This window comes from Phoxinus phoxinus (genome assembly GCF_949152265.1).
Source record: "Phoxinus phoxinus genome assembly, chromosome: 13".
NCBI classification, from domain to species: Eukaryota; Metazoa; Chordata; class Actinopteri; order Cypriniformes; family Leuciscidae; genus Phoxinus; species Phoxinus phoxinus.
In genome coordinates this window covers 12,394,434-12,408,829 of record NC_136888.1, presented here as the reverse complement: position 1 = coordinate 12,408,829, position 14,396 = coordinate 12,394,434, and the positions used below count along the sequence as shown (strand labels likewise).

The 14,396-nt window shown below is 38.8% G+C and overlaps 1 protein-coding gene across 1 annotated transcript in view; it reads left to right on the top strand.

Annotated features, from left to right (window-relative positions):
* kiaa0586 (KIAA0586 ortholog) overlaps positions 1-14,396 on the top strand; it is a 116,579-nt gene that overhangs the window by 56,500 nt on the left and 45,683 nt on the right. Inside the window, 6 exon segments of the mRNA XM_079633871.1 lie at positions 923-995; positions 2,051-2,296; positions 5,550-5,718; positions 5,932-6,105; positions 12,543-12,739; positions 12,935-13,036. Coding sequence (XP_079489997.1) covers positions 923-995; positions 2,051-2,296; positions 5,550-5,718; positions 5,932-6,105; positions 12,543-12,739; positions 12,935-13,036 — 961 coding nt within the window.

Sequence of the window (14,396 nt, the reverse complement as noted above, 5' to 3'; positions counted from 1 at the left end):
TAAACTCTAGTGTGTCCTTACACAAACCCACACAAACACACACTTCCTTTTCAATCCCTCTGAGCAGAAATGCAGAGATGAAAAGAGGGAAAAGGAAGCAAGAATTAGATACATGGGCTGTTGGTGGTTCAGAGCAGCAGTTTGGATGGCATGCTGGGATTGTCACTCGTCTCCTCATCTCTGTGATTTATACAGTGCAATAAGTGTTGCAGAGATGGGCTAACAGTCCAAGAGACAGCAGGGCATTAGCATAATGTGTTCAGCGGAGAAATGCTGGAAGACTGTTGCGTCTTTAAACGCAGTGTGCCACATTTAGATTTGCTCTGCCTGCAGATGTCATCCCTCATTGGGATTGGGGATCTCAGACACTCAGGACGTGAAAATAAAACAACTCACAGAAGTCCAACTAACTGTGTTTATGGCAAAATTCCATGCGCTGCGTGGCAGTGCTAGTTTCCAATCTATTTAGTTCATTTAGAATATGTAGAAATTCATCTTACGGTTGAAAATTGGATTCATTCACTTCCACATTTTGAAGTAAATGCATCTCTGAAAAGAACTAAACTGAATCCAGTGATAAAATGATATAGATTTTTTGCAAAAAAAATCTGAATAAAATTAGGCCTATAAAACAAATCTTACTGACTCCGAACGGTAGAGTAAATCTCCACTGCACATTATCAATCTAAAGAAATTTTATTAATTTAGCTTTATTTAGCAAGTTAACTCTTCTAAAATTAATCTCTAAAAGTAGCTGAAAAGTGACCTTGAATCTCTACCGTACAAAGCACTAGGATGACTAAACGTGCCTAGAGCAACACAACAAGAAAAGTAGCTCTGTGGCTCGAGTTTCTAGATGAATGTTTTTTTTCTCTCGTGTCTTTGAAGATGTTGACGACCTGTCATGTGTCTTGTCCTGTAGAGATGTCCGTGAAGAGCTGAGGATAAAGAAGACAGTTGATGCCTGGATCAATACACTCAGCAAGGAGATTCAGGTGAGCTGAACAGAAAGATTTTGTCTCTTTTTCTGCCTTCAAATACAATCTGTTGTTTCTGCACAATCTGTCACTGTTCTTTGTTCTCCGAAATACTGTTTTAAAAGGGGAAATATTTGAATAACCATTAGTGCTTTTTGCGTTTGCTTATGTTTGGCATTGAGCAGAGATCTGCTATTACTTTTCCAAGTGATCACGTTTATGATTATTTACCTGGCGGACAATAAAACGGCTGAAAAAAACTTGTGAGATAAAAAGTCGTAATTACCTTTTTATGCTATAAAGCAATTTTAGAGTATTTGGTTCCTTGCCACTTTTGCCTTTTGGCTTGCTTTAGTTGAGGACACTTAATATTCTGCAATATTATTGACTTGACTGCACTGCCACTATTGGACGAGAACTGAACTGAGCAGGATGATGACATCACGGTTTTCTCCAAATCTACTTCAGAGATTAATTTAACTCATTCCATAACTGATTAACTTCACACAGTTATTGAACCAAACTGAATCAACACTGAACTGATTTCAACTGTATAATGACCGTTTACTATTGTCTTTTTAGAGCTGCTTTACAGCAGAATTGAATTTTGTTGCATCATTGAATCATTATTTTCCCATTTATCACTGTAAAGCCGCTTTTAAATTGTGAGATATGATTGAATTGTGAGATATAAACTTGCAATTGTGAGGAAAAAAGTCTGAATTGTGAGATATAAACTCGTAATTGCAAGAAAAAAAGTCTGAATAGTGAGATAAAAACTTGCAATTGTGAGAAAAATGTCTGAATTGTGAGATATAACCTTGCAAATGCGAGGAAAAAAAGTCTGAATTGTGAGATAAAAGGTCACAATTACCTTTGATTATTATTATTTTTTTATGCCATGGTGGAAACAAGCTTCCATACATAAGTAACATCTAGCACATATTTTTTTTTATACCATTTTTTAAAAATAACTTTCCGTGCACTATTTATTAAACACACATTCCAGTGTTTCTGACTTCAAGGTCTTCTGTCTCTTTCTCCTTCCCTTTGTCTTGTCTTCCTCCTGTCAGGATGATCTGGCGAGGGAGAACTCTGAGAGGAGTGATGCTGCAGTCGCTAAAGTGGTGCAGCAGGACCAGAGGAGCAGGAGTGGACGTGGAGGAAGAGGAAGAGGAAGAGGGGGAGGTGAAACCTCTGCGGCAGAGAAGAAAACCTCTCTGAGAGGCTCAGTGAGAACACAAGCAGAAAGCACACTGGCACACAGCAAACAACCCGCTCTGTCTGTTAGAACCAGACCTGAAGCGAAGCAAGAGACGGTGAGCAGGATTATATCAGTGTTATCTAATGCCGTTCACAATGTGTTCACACAATGGACAGAACAACCAAACTCCTCTGATAATGAAATATTAAAGCTCGGTTTCAATTGCAATGAGATGCCTGCCTAGACAGCATAATTCTGACTATTGCAGATTGTAGGCTGCTAAATAATTCTTGAAGGCCATTCAAACTGAAAAACGGTAGTTGCTGCACAGTGGTATCCGACTGCAGCACTGATGGATGGAGCTGAAGACAGGGTTTCATGGGTTTTTAAATGTTAAACTTCTTTTTACTTGACATAGCATCTTTAAAAATGTTCAGTGAAAATTTTGAGAGAGAGAAAAAATATTTTATTTTTAGGACTGTTGAAGTAAACTGTCAAACTGCTTGGGGTAAATATTTATTAGGAAAACAATTATGAATTAAATTGAAAATGTTTTTCTTCAGGTTTCACTCTAATAGTGAATGGGAGAAAAATAGTTATTAGAAATACAATATTAGACCCCCCCCCCCCAAAAAAAAATAAATAAATAAAGAGGTATGTGCATACTATATATACAGTATATAGATGGATATACACACATAATGCATATAGCATTTCTTTATTTTAATATTTAATGTTTTAATTTTACTGTGTACAGTGTTCAGCTGTTCTACTATACAAAATGAAATGGGATTAATTAGAATTGATAATCTTGTCATTTAGATATTAAACCTTATTCTAAAAGATACTTGTGCTTATTAACTTGTGTATTCAAATCCTTAATGTATATATTTACTAATATACAGTATGGGCCCTATCTTGCACCCAGCGCAATTGACTTTGTACACCGACGCATGTATCATTCCTATTTTGCACCCGCGCACAGCGGACTTTTCCCTCCACAGACGCACGTCGGTAAATTAGGAAATGAACTTGCGCTCGCGGGGGCGGTTCAGCGCAAAGAGGAGGCGTGTTCCGGCGCAAAACTCCCCTGGTGCTATTTTCCAGTTTTAGAAAGCAATTGCGCCATTGACCAGGAAAAAAACTGTCTAAAGACAGTGGCGCTTTGCGCGTTAGTGACATGGTATTTTAAGGGCGCGTGCTTGGCCATAATGTTAACGCGCATCCACTTTGATTCTCTAATATAAACAGATGCAGCAGTTTTCATTTTTGCAAATCATACATTATTACAAGGAAAAATATTAACACACAAGGGAAATCATTGTTGTGTCCGTGAAGATGTGAAAAAGATCTATCTAGATAAAAAAAATAAAAAAATCTAGATTAGGCTACACATTTACTATACGCCTGTTTAACCGAAGCTAATTTGGGTGGGTTTCTCCCATCACCCCCAATGTCACTTCTCTGTGTTTTACGGCCCTGACGAGAACGTCGGTTTCCTCGGCTGTGAACAGCTCCTGGCGCGCGCTGGCAAATCCGCCGTTATAATAACAATCCGCCATGAAACAAGCGCGCCTGCTCTTAAAGGGAATGTGAGAGGACGCTCTGATTGGTTTATTTCACGTTACGCCCAAACCACACCTATGAATAATGAAGCTACTTCAGACCAACCCCTTTTAGATTTGCGTCAGGCGCAAGAGTCATTTATCCCGCTGGGAAAATAGCAACAGCGCCGGGATCCGCCCACAAAGTTACTTGCGCTTTGCACTTTGACACTTGCGTTTCAGATCGTTAAAATAGGGCCCTATATGTGAAGGGTGATCCCGCGTAAAATAATCATCATATTTTGGGGTCCTTGGCATCAATAGTTTAAAAACTCCTGATTTACTGTATGCACTTTCATTTAGGTTAGGAATCTTCATTCTGTATGTAGGCACCAGGCAGTAGATTATGACTACCATTAAATGACATGAGAGCTTTATAATTGGCTATTTGGCTGTGGTCCAAATCATCTGTCTGTTCTATTAAAACTAATAATGAATTGTAGGATCTTCTAACCTGTTTGTTAGCAGTGTTTAATCCTGTGCGTGTTGTTTACTTATCACCGTGACCTGACAAGCTCACAACACTCCCAAAATGGCCCATCTGGATGTAAACACTGTAGCTCAGTACTTCTGTGTCTCCGTGGCATTTTCTCTAAATGAGGCGCTTTGAGCACCCATATGTTGCCCCGACACTAATTTGCTAAAAATAAAGAGTGAGAAGACGAGAGGCAGGCTCGCCTTATCTGTGTTTGGCACAAGCCTGGTCCTGTTAATGGCTGTCCACGTTGCCCGGTGTCTGTGTGGATGATTCTTAACCTAGCAACACATTCAGTGGTTATCTGAAGGTTACTATGTGTGAAGGCCATCCAGGCATTTAATTGCTGCTATCGTTAAAGATGCAGTCAATCCAGACAACAGAGCACACAGTTACAAGAGGTTGAGAGTTATTTTGCTGGCGACAATTGGGGGTTGCCATGCGTTTTAGATTCAACTAAATAAAATCCTTAGGGCTATGCCTCACTTTACGTAAGCAAAGCTATAACTTTCTACTTTTTAAACATGTTCTGATCAGTGTTATTGCATGCAGTCATTATATATGGGTTATATTTAGTATATCGCTGTCGATGTCAGTGTATCATAATATAGTATCAGTGTACAGCATAATCTACCATGTTGTTTACCATATATATTTGGGGTCAGTTAGATTTTTGTCTTTTGAAAGAAATAAAAATTGTATTCAGCAAGGATGCATTAAATTGTTCAACAGTGACATTTATAAAGTTACAAGAGATTACTATTCCAAATAAATGCTGTTCTTTTGAACTTTCTGTTCCTGAATTTTTTTTATCACGGTTTCCACAAAAATATGAAGCAGCACAACTTTTATCAACTGATAATAATAATGTTTCTTGAGCAGCAAATCAGCATATTAGAGTGATTTCTGAAGGATCACGTGACACTGAAGACTTGTTTCAATTCAGCTTTACACCACAGAAATAAATTACATTTTAAATGTACAGTATTATTTTAAATTGTGATCATATTTCACAATATTATGTTGTTGTTATTTTTTTAAATCAAATAAATAATAATTATAAAAATGTAATATTGTAGTAATTTACCATAACTGTATGCCATGTTTACTATCAATATAATTAGTATAGTTTATTATGTTTACTATATGTATGAGTGTATATTTGTATAATGTGCCATACCATACATACGGTATGAGTGCATCATAGTATAAAATGCTTGCCATGTTTGCTATTTTAAATCTTGATACACAGTTTGTTAATTGAGTGTTTTCCCCCCCCCCATGCTCAGTCGGTTGTGCTTAAATCTCATGATGATCAAGAGTATCTGGCCAGACTGTATGGAAAAGCTCTTTATGAGGGTCATCGACGCACACTCAAAAAAAGCCCTTACCTTCGATTCAACTCCCCCACACCGAAATCCAAACCTCAGCGACCTAAAGTAGTAGAGACCGTCAAAGGTGAGTTTCAGCCCTTCAATTAGAAGTGATGATCTACGTTTCTTTTAGTGTGAAATAGTCTTTAAAAGCAAAAAAAAAAATGATGAACATGATCCTGCCTGAAAAAAAAGACGATATATTTTTGCCGTATTCCCCACCCCTAATTTTGCCTTTTCTGTCTTCCATTTAACTCTTTATGGATTCTTGTCCCACTCTTTTCATTCGCTCATATAGGGGTGAAGATGAAGTCATCTAAAACCCAAACTAGCCAGTTTGTAGATGGTGTTCCTGCCCTGCAGCCTTCAGTCTCTGAGCCCCATTTCCTGTTCAGCCCCAGTGATCCTGGTCAACAGCAGCAGCCTGGTTCTCCAGTGCGAGGTTACCTCATTCCCATGGCCATACCTTTAGGTAAGCCACCATTACCACCAACTAACAGGGATTGTACTGTCATGAAAAACCTGAAAAAGTTATTTCAGGGTCATTACATTAAACAAAAAGTTTTCGAAAAGTCACAAATTTGTCACAAATATCTGTGTAACGTTCGGGCAATCCTTCACGTGACATTATATTTTGTGTGTGTAAGATAAAGTCTGGTGCAGTTTTTGCTTATTTTTATATTTTAAACCACGTAGCTTGTCATTAAGTTTTAGTTTAGATATACTGTGGCAGATTTAAACGTGGAAATTCATTCTAAATATTTTACATGCATACATAGACGTTTCATGGTACGTTAGGTCATGAATATTTGCCTCAAAAGTCATGGAAAAGTCTGTATGAACCCTGAACCTTTGCTTGTTCACTTGGATTCAGCTAAAACAAATCTGTCTTACCAAACTTTACTCCAACCCAACTCGGTCTTGACGTCCAGTATGACAACTTGGATAACTGCATAGCTGTTTTTGTGGGTATCAGCAAACATAAATGCATAAAGGATCAATGACGCAGTTTATGCTGTTCTGTGTCCTTTAAACCTCTGATCATTCTGAAACAAAGATGCGACAGCCTCCACATGCTGCAGTCATAAAGCGTCCCTCCTCCGGCTGGCTCTGAGCACACGGCAGCATTAAAGAATGGACTTAATTAGACGACATTTCAGCGGTGTGAGTTTAGCTCTTAATTACGACTGCCTCTCCACTCGTTAAAAAGCCTTCCTATGCCGCTCTCGTTTAATCACTTCACTGTCAGGGACATTAATGCCTTTCTATTACGCTCTCATTTCCCCTCTTCCAATCACTGCAAGCTCCGTCTCAGGTCCGACCTTGTGCGGTTGGAGGTAATTCTGTTTATTAGCCCAAACAGCCATATGTATGAAAACACCGTCGTGCTTTACGAGGGGACTTTTTAGGGCAGTAATTGCAAATAGCCAATTGAAAACATTTTGAAAGCGTTCGTATTATGAGTTGATTAGTTTTTTTTTTTTATCCCCTACCCCCTTCCTTTTGAGGATTATGACCTCCTGGCGCCGAAACGTTCCATTAGTTTGGTAACAGCTGAATTGCCATCGTTATTTTCTGCAATGGACTGAAGAGGTAATTAAAGGTATTGCATGAAAGAAATGGCACTGACGAAGCACCTTTGCACCGCTAAAGCTGTTTACAGTATTTCAATGTTTCCCGAAATGTGGCCCAGGGTATTGAGAATGAAATGAACTAGTGGAAAATGGCCTGGTAATGTTTGAAACAGCATTTTGTGGGCTGTTGCCCGTATCCTGGACTGACCTCTGATCGGAGCTACGCTGAAGTGAACAAAGACTCTCTAATCACATCTGCAATGCAGTGGCCCTAATCGCCGCCATAGATACTTAACTCTCTTCATAGACATATTGAAGTTCTTTCACTACAAAATTAATTATTGAAATTTCTTTGTGAGCAAAAACTGCAGCAACAATGCGAAAGCTGCTAAAACAACGCTAAAATTAAACCATTAAACATTAGCTTTATGTTTTTTTGTTTTGTTTTGTTTTTTACAGTTACGTCCCAGGCCAGCATAGCTGCTCACTAGCAAGACTTACTTAGTTAACCTGTTTCACCAGAAAGATAATGCTAGTCGGTAAATATAATGCATGATGACCTACCTAGACCTATATCAAAAACCAGCATTAATTAGCATAATCCAGCCATGAAATCCATGCAGGTCAAATCTTAACAATAAGTGTTTATTTGTTTGTTTTATTATTCAATTAAAAAAAATTTTAAACTTTTTTCATCGGTCCCACCACAAAACATATTCATATAAATACATTGTTTTTATTTACATAATTAATTTTAATTATTTACATAGTTTACTTTTTTTGCATTTTCAAAGCATCTTTTTAGTAATATTACTATCTTCTTATTGAGACATTCTGTAAGGACACATGTTGAAGGGGACCTACTATGCAAAATTTGGAACATAAATGTGAGTCAGCAGTGTGTGTACACAACCACCCTATAATGGTAAAAATCCACCCACTCCTCTTTTTTAATTCCCATAAATCATAAGCAGTGTCTCAGAACAAGCTGTTTGCAGATTGTAACTTTTGTGACATCACATATGCTTAGGCCCCGCCCACGACTGCTGACGGACTCGGCCCTATTAGCATAGACCCCGCCCTGAGTGAGCTTTACACAGTCAGCCATGTTTATCTCCTCGCCAGAGCATTTAACAATAGATTTAATAATACATTTCTTACTTGAACGTGCTAAGTTATTCAATCAAGAGCAGTGAGTGATTTTCAGTTTTTCTTTTGTTGTTTGATTCATATTAACAGCATGTATAGCAGTAGGTGCTGTATATTACGCTGCTTTCACTTTAATACACAGATCTAATATACACATATGATTTCTTTACTTGCTGTTTACATTCGCAGACAGAACTGACTGTTTATGTGAACCTTGTGTGTATTTGACAGTTTAAGTGCAGTAAGACGTGAAAGAGAACTTAGTTTAATACCCACGAGACGCTTCGTCTGACAGCCAGCTTCTGTGCTTCGGATGTGTGCGCTCAAAAAAACATTTATCAGAAGTTTAGACTGATATGGCTTTAAAACGCATGTAGATAATAAACTTTCATGATGATGAAGAACTGCAATGTCACATGAGCGTGACCACGATAGATATGATAATCAAAACCAAATGTTTTAGTTTTTGGCAGCGTATCAGTGGAACGAGCTGTAAAGTGGGGTGGGGAGCAGCAGCTCATTTGCATTTAAAGATACATGCACGATTTTTTTTTTCAGCTGAAACTTTACAGACACATTCTGGGGACACCAGAGACGTATATTACATCTTGTAAAAAATGGCATAATATGTCTCCTTTAATGTCTATGTATGACAAACCAGATTAAAATGAAGGCTTTTATTCCAGAAGGACTATAAAGGTAAATAAAAAGTATTTTTAATATAGTTTTCTTCCAAGTAAAAAAAAAAAAACTTTATCTATTCCAGCAATCTAGATAATATCACCTTAACATATTTACATCAGCAAAAAAAAGAAAGACTGTTCAGAACATCATAGAATACCAAATATTTTTGTTTGCAAATACTGTTAAAGGGTTAGTTCACCCAAAAATGAAAATTCTGTCAGTAATTACTCACCCTCATGTTTTTCCAACCCCGTAAAGTCTAAAGTCTAAAATAGTCCCAGTATAAACACTTATTGTAGGTGTACCGTTGTGATTCAGGATAAGACAAAAACACAGTTTGGAAAATGGATTCATGATTATTATCTAAATTTTGGACAAAAAAAAGCTTTAAAGTGCTATGTTAGACACTTGTTATATTTCAGAGCGACACCATCTCATTCCCCAAATCACACCTATCAGACCTGTCTAACTTTCATCTAACGAATGTGAATCATCTCCTAATAACTTCTTTAAACCCCCACATCGACCAAAAGCATCTTTCACCAGTCGAGGCCATTCCCAAGGCGTCTTAATCATCCGCCAGTGTCATCCCCGTGGCTGTCCTATTTCCCTTCATACTGAATGTGTGAAAGAAACCCAAGCGGAAAGTTCCAGACTCCCATTAAAAACTTCCCAGACACTTCTGCAGTTGTGTGCGGTGTTTCTGTGAAGGAGAGGGTCCAGACTGGCCCAGCCTGGATTGGATTGACTCGCCAAGGCTCAGACTGGGTCTCTGGTGGGCTGTAGATTAGAGCTGGCCTTATTTCCCCTTCTTCCGTGACTCTCCCGGGATGACAGTGGGGATTGCAGAGTGCCCCATGGGAATGTTGAGAGAGCCTTTCATCTGCTCCAGATGATCGGTGCGGCTCATCCATAGACGGCCCCCGAGTCACACTTACACACGTACGACAGCAGGCAAGCTCTCCGCAAATCTGCTTAGCAAGTTCTGCACTGCAGAGAGTAGAAAGTGGCAGTCGAATCAAGACTGCAGCGATCAAGGGAAGTGTTCGTTCATACCGTTTATAGCGGCATTACTATTTTCAGTCAAACTCAATTTAATGCTTTAATGATACTTTTTATTTCTTTATATAATAACAGGATTGTGCAAGATTTGGAATCAAGTAATTGGCTCCTTTTCAATTCATGAAAGTAAATTTGAATTGATTTGGCCACACCCCACATTCATTTTAATTGGAATTGGAATGACAAAAAGTGAAATTGAATAAATTATCCATCCATCTTTCTGTCATTCTATCGATCTATCTATTATCCTGTCATTCTATCATTCTGTCATAATATATATATATATATATATATATATATATATATATATATTGTTCTATCTATTGTTCTGTCATTCTATATTTTTTTCTATCTATATATCTATCTATATCGTTCTATCTATCATTCTGTCATTCTATCGATCTATCTATTGTTCTGTAATTCTATCTTTTATTTTGTCTATCGTTCTATCTATCTATCATCTATCTATCTATCCATCTATCTATCTATTGTCATTCTATCGATCTATCTATCTATCTATCTATCTAAATATATATATCTGTTGATCTATCTTTCTGTCTGTCTATCCATCCATCCATCCATCCATCCATCCATCCATCCATCCATCTATCCATAGTTCTGCTGCTCTCTCTATGTTACACCTGTTAACCTTAAAAGGTAAATGCTTGCAAAAAGGCATGTTCAGTTCTTTAATTTGAATTGCAATCAAGTTTGCTACCTCATTTTCAAATTCATCCCTAGCCATTCTCAATTCAGTTCTAAATGGTGCACAACTCCATTTAATAAGCCATCTTTTCTGTTCTTCCCTACATGTATTATTGATAAAGAAAGAATCATTGTGAAGACTTAGTTCACACACAGTGATTGCTGCTTTTGCATGCCAGAGATGCTTTGAGCGGCCCATGCTCACCATGTCTTGCCGTCTCTGAGGTGAATTCTTATACTTTATTGATTGTAGATGAAATTGCTCTGGTGGTAGCCCCAGTGGTGAAGACGTGACTTCATTTGTTGCTTTGAAATTGCATGTGGTTGCAGAAGCAGGACGTGTGCGCACATATTTATGTGCATTTATTTTGTTTTAATCATCTCATCATCTCTCTCTCTCCATCTTCTTTCTCAAGTCTCCTGCTGCAGTGTCCTCAGGTCCAGTAAAGTCAGTGATTTACATACTCTTGAATGTATTCCCAAGCATTTTGCGGGCTGTGAGTTCTGTCCCTTCATTTAGGTCTTTGTTTCCTTGCATGCCTTGCGGCTTCCCTGGTTTGTGAATAGCCCGTAATAGCATCTCTTACTGTCCATCATTGAGCTAATCTATCCGATCTGGTTTCGCATTTCAGAGTTTTCACTCTCTTGAGGTTCTGGAGTACAAACGCCTCCTTTCAAGTCTTCCTTCGGCGGAGCCCACATGTTTGCTATCAGAAGTATTTGTGCATTCCAGATGAGTCAGTGCTTCTTGCTCCTGAGCCACTGTTTGGATGCCCTTCAGCCAAATTATGGAAATCGTAAAGCTTATGTTTCCCCTGCTTTGCATGGAAGGCTGGGAAAAACAGATTGCGGCGCTCGCAGCAGATTTATGCTAATGTCAGCCTCCTCGTTTGCCGTTAATGTGCAGAGAGCAGACTCGCGTCTCTATGTAATGGGGCATGTGCGTCCGTAACCTGCTTTCCTGCGAACAGGGATGACACAAACCTGCGCTAGCGCACTCTGGCTGAACCTGTTTGTCTCACGGTCCCATTGCAGAACAGATGCCAATCATGTTGCCAGATCGGCCTCCTGCTCAGCCAGATGTGTGTGAATGTGTTTTGGGCTGACACGGCACTTTAAAGTACCGTGGACGTCCTTTACAGTCGCTCTGCGGTGTGTTGAGAGATAAAGTAATGAGTAGGTGTGTGTGTGTGTGTGTGTGGGCTCCATCTGCAGGAGTGCCTCTGTCTTTAATATCCCTCTCGTGCGAGTATAGGGGTCGTGTTGTGCCCTTGCCTGTAAACAGCGTGTTGATGTTATCTGCGGCGCATCAGGGCGATGGATGTGCAGACTTTAGAGGTTTGGCAGAAGCGCATTTAGGCTGCCGAAGTGTATTGCTAGTTCACTCACGCATCCCGTGGAAAAGAGGGGGATGGAGACTTTGCGTTCAATGTCGCCTTTTGTTGTCCTGGTAATGTTTCACTCTGCAGACATTGTTCACGTATCTCTAATGCCTGAAAAAATTACTTTTCCCCCTTTTTTGAGTATATAGGTATGTAAATAAGCATTCATTTAGTAATATTTTATCCAAAGCAACTTGCGTGCACTAAACTGTAATGTACAAGAGCGCTTCAAGCAACGCAAAATCGATTTCACATGTCATTACTTTCTGAAATGCAATTCGCAATGCAAAGTGTTGTTATAGAACATATAACCTTTGGGTTACATTTAAGCACAACTCCTTGTATCTCTTTAGGTAAGCCTAGAGTGGACGGCCAGGCCCCAATGCCTTCAAGGGTCACCATTAGCAATAAACCAGCAACCGTAATAACATCCTTCCCTCCCATTACCATTTCTGAACCCAAGACTGCTCCTGCTATTCGGAAACCCAACACCATCTTACTGGAGGTCCAGTCAGAACCAAAGAAACGGACCCCACAGCTCAAAATACAGGTGACACCAGGTTCACACATACAAACAGCTGTATGATTATCTTCGCACTGTATTACACTATATTCGGGGGCATAAAATTGAGACTTTACAAGCTTTGCATCACACATCGGACAATATCACTTCTCGACTGCAGGTTGAAGTGGCTTGTATTACACATACTGTTTTCATTCAAATGCATTTGTGTTTTGTTTGCAGGTCCAGCCTGGTGTGAACATTGAGAGTTGTCTATGCAGCAGTCCAGCTTCTTCTACGCCATCAACTCCAGACGAAACCATCCTTCCTCCACCTTCGATTCACGTAAAACCTCCCAAATCACCAACAACACTAAGTAGACCCTTATTATTTGAAAATGAAATGGTTTGGTTGGCTTTATCAGCACTACTCCAAATTTCATTCCAATTTTGTACCAGAGAAATAGCTAATAGTTCTGCGGGCTTTCAAATTGATGATACACCCAGGACGTCCTCTAACATGTACATTTGCTCGTGTGTGTGTGTGTGTATTCATACACCAGCTGTCTTGGCTCCGTTCTGAGAATGGATGGATATTATGCCATTAAATGTTGGCTGTGCTCCAGCATGCTGTAGTGCTATAAGGGCCAGGTTTGCATTTCTCATCGCACTGCCATTGATTTTTGCCAAGCCGTGCATGCATGCGCCTTCATGCTCTCAGAACCTGCCCAAGCGGATGAAGATGGATGAGGTGTGTGCGTTTGCGTGTGTGTATTGAGCTGAATGTATAATGTTTCAGGGGGGACTTTGCCGCCAGCGTTTTCTGCTCTTACTCCTCCAATCCCGACCTCAGCCATTCACATCTGGTTGCTAGGCAACAGATGCAGCTCCGTTGCTCTTCTGTCGGAGCAACACGTCTAGGAGGACAAAGCCTCTCTGTGGTCTGCCTGCCGCTGTTAGCATCAGAGGAATCATTACAGCTCTATAGAGATAACCCTAGAAACACGTCTTGCACTAGAATCCGTCGAGTTAATTTGGGGATGCATTTCCTCTTTTGACTTCGAGTTCAGGTCGAGTTCACAATCAGTCACATTCTCACTAAATTTAAGGAAGGAAGACTATTCAGAATATTGTGGAGATTTAAAGTGTCCTGCGTACTCTAATGTATTTCAATCTTTGCTAAATATTTGATTTATTTTTCAAATAGAATAAATAAATTTTTTTAAATATCTGTAATTAAAATACAATTTTATATAAGTAAATAAATAATATAGCCTACATTTTAAAATACATTTTACATTTTAAAATAAATAATATTTATCTGTAGACTATTTAGAGTATTGTAACGATTTAAAGTGTTCCGAGTACTATAGTTCACTCTTTTCTAAAAAAAGAAAAAGAAAAATATTATTTAAAAAAAAAAAATATTGAGGTAGAATAGTGCAGCTAGGTGTTCGTGTGTGTCGCCTTTACTGCACAACACACACACATATATTAATATATAATTATATTACATTAATGGCAGCCATAAACATCCTGCAGATAACCTAATGAACTATATAACCTGTTTTAAGAATGGTTTATTATTTTATGCAAATTATTATTATTATTATTGATAGTTTTTATTAGGTCAATTAGTTGATATTTGATCATGTTGATGTTGCATGTTTTTGTACAATAGACATGTCTTGTGTGCTGTGTGCGTG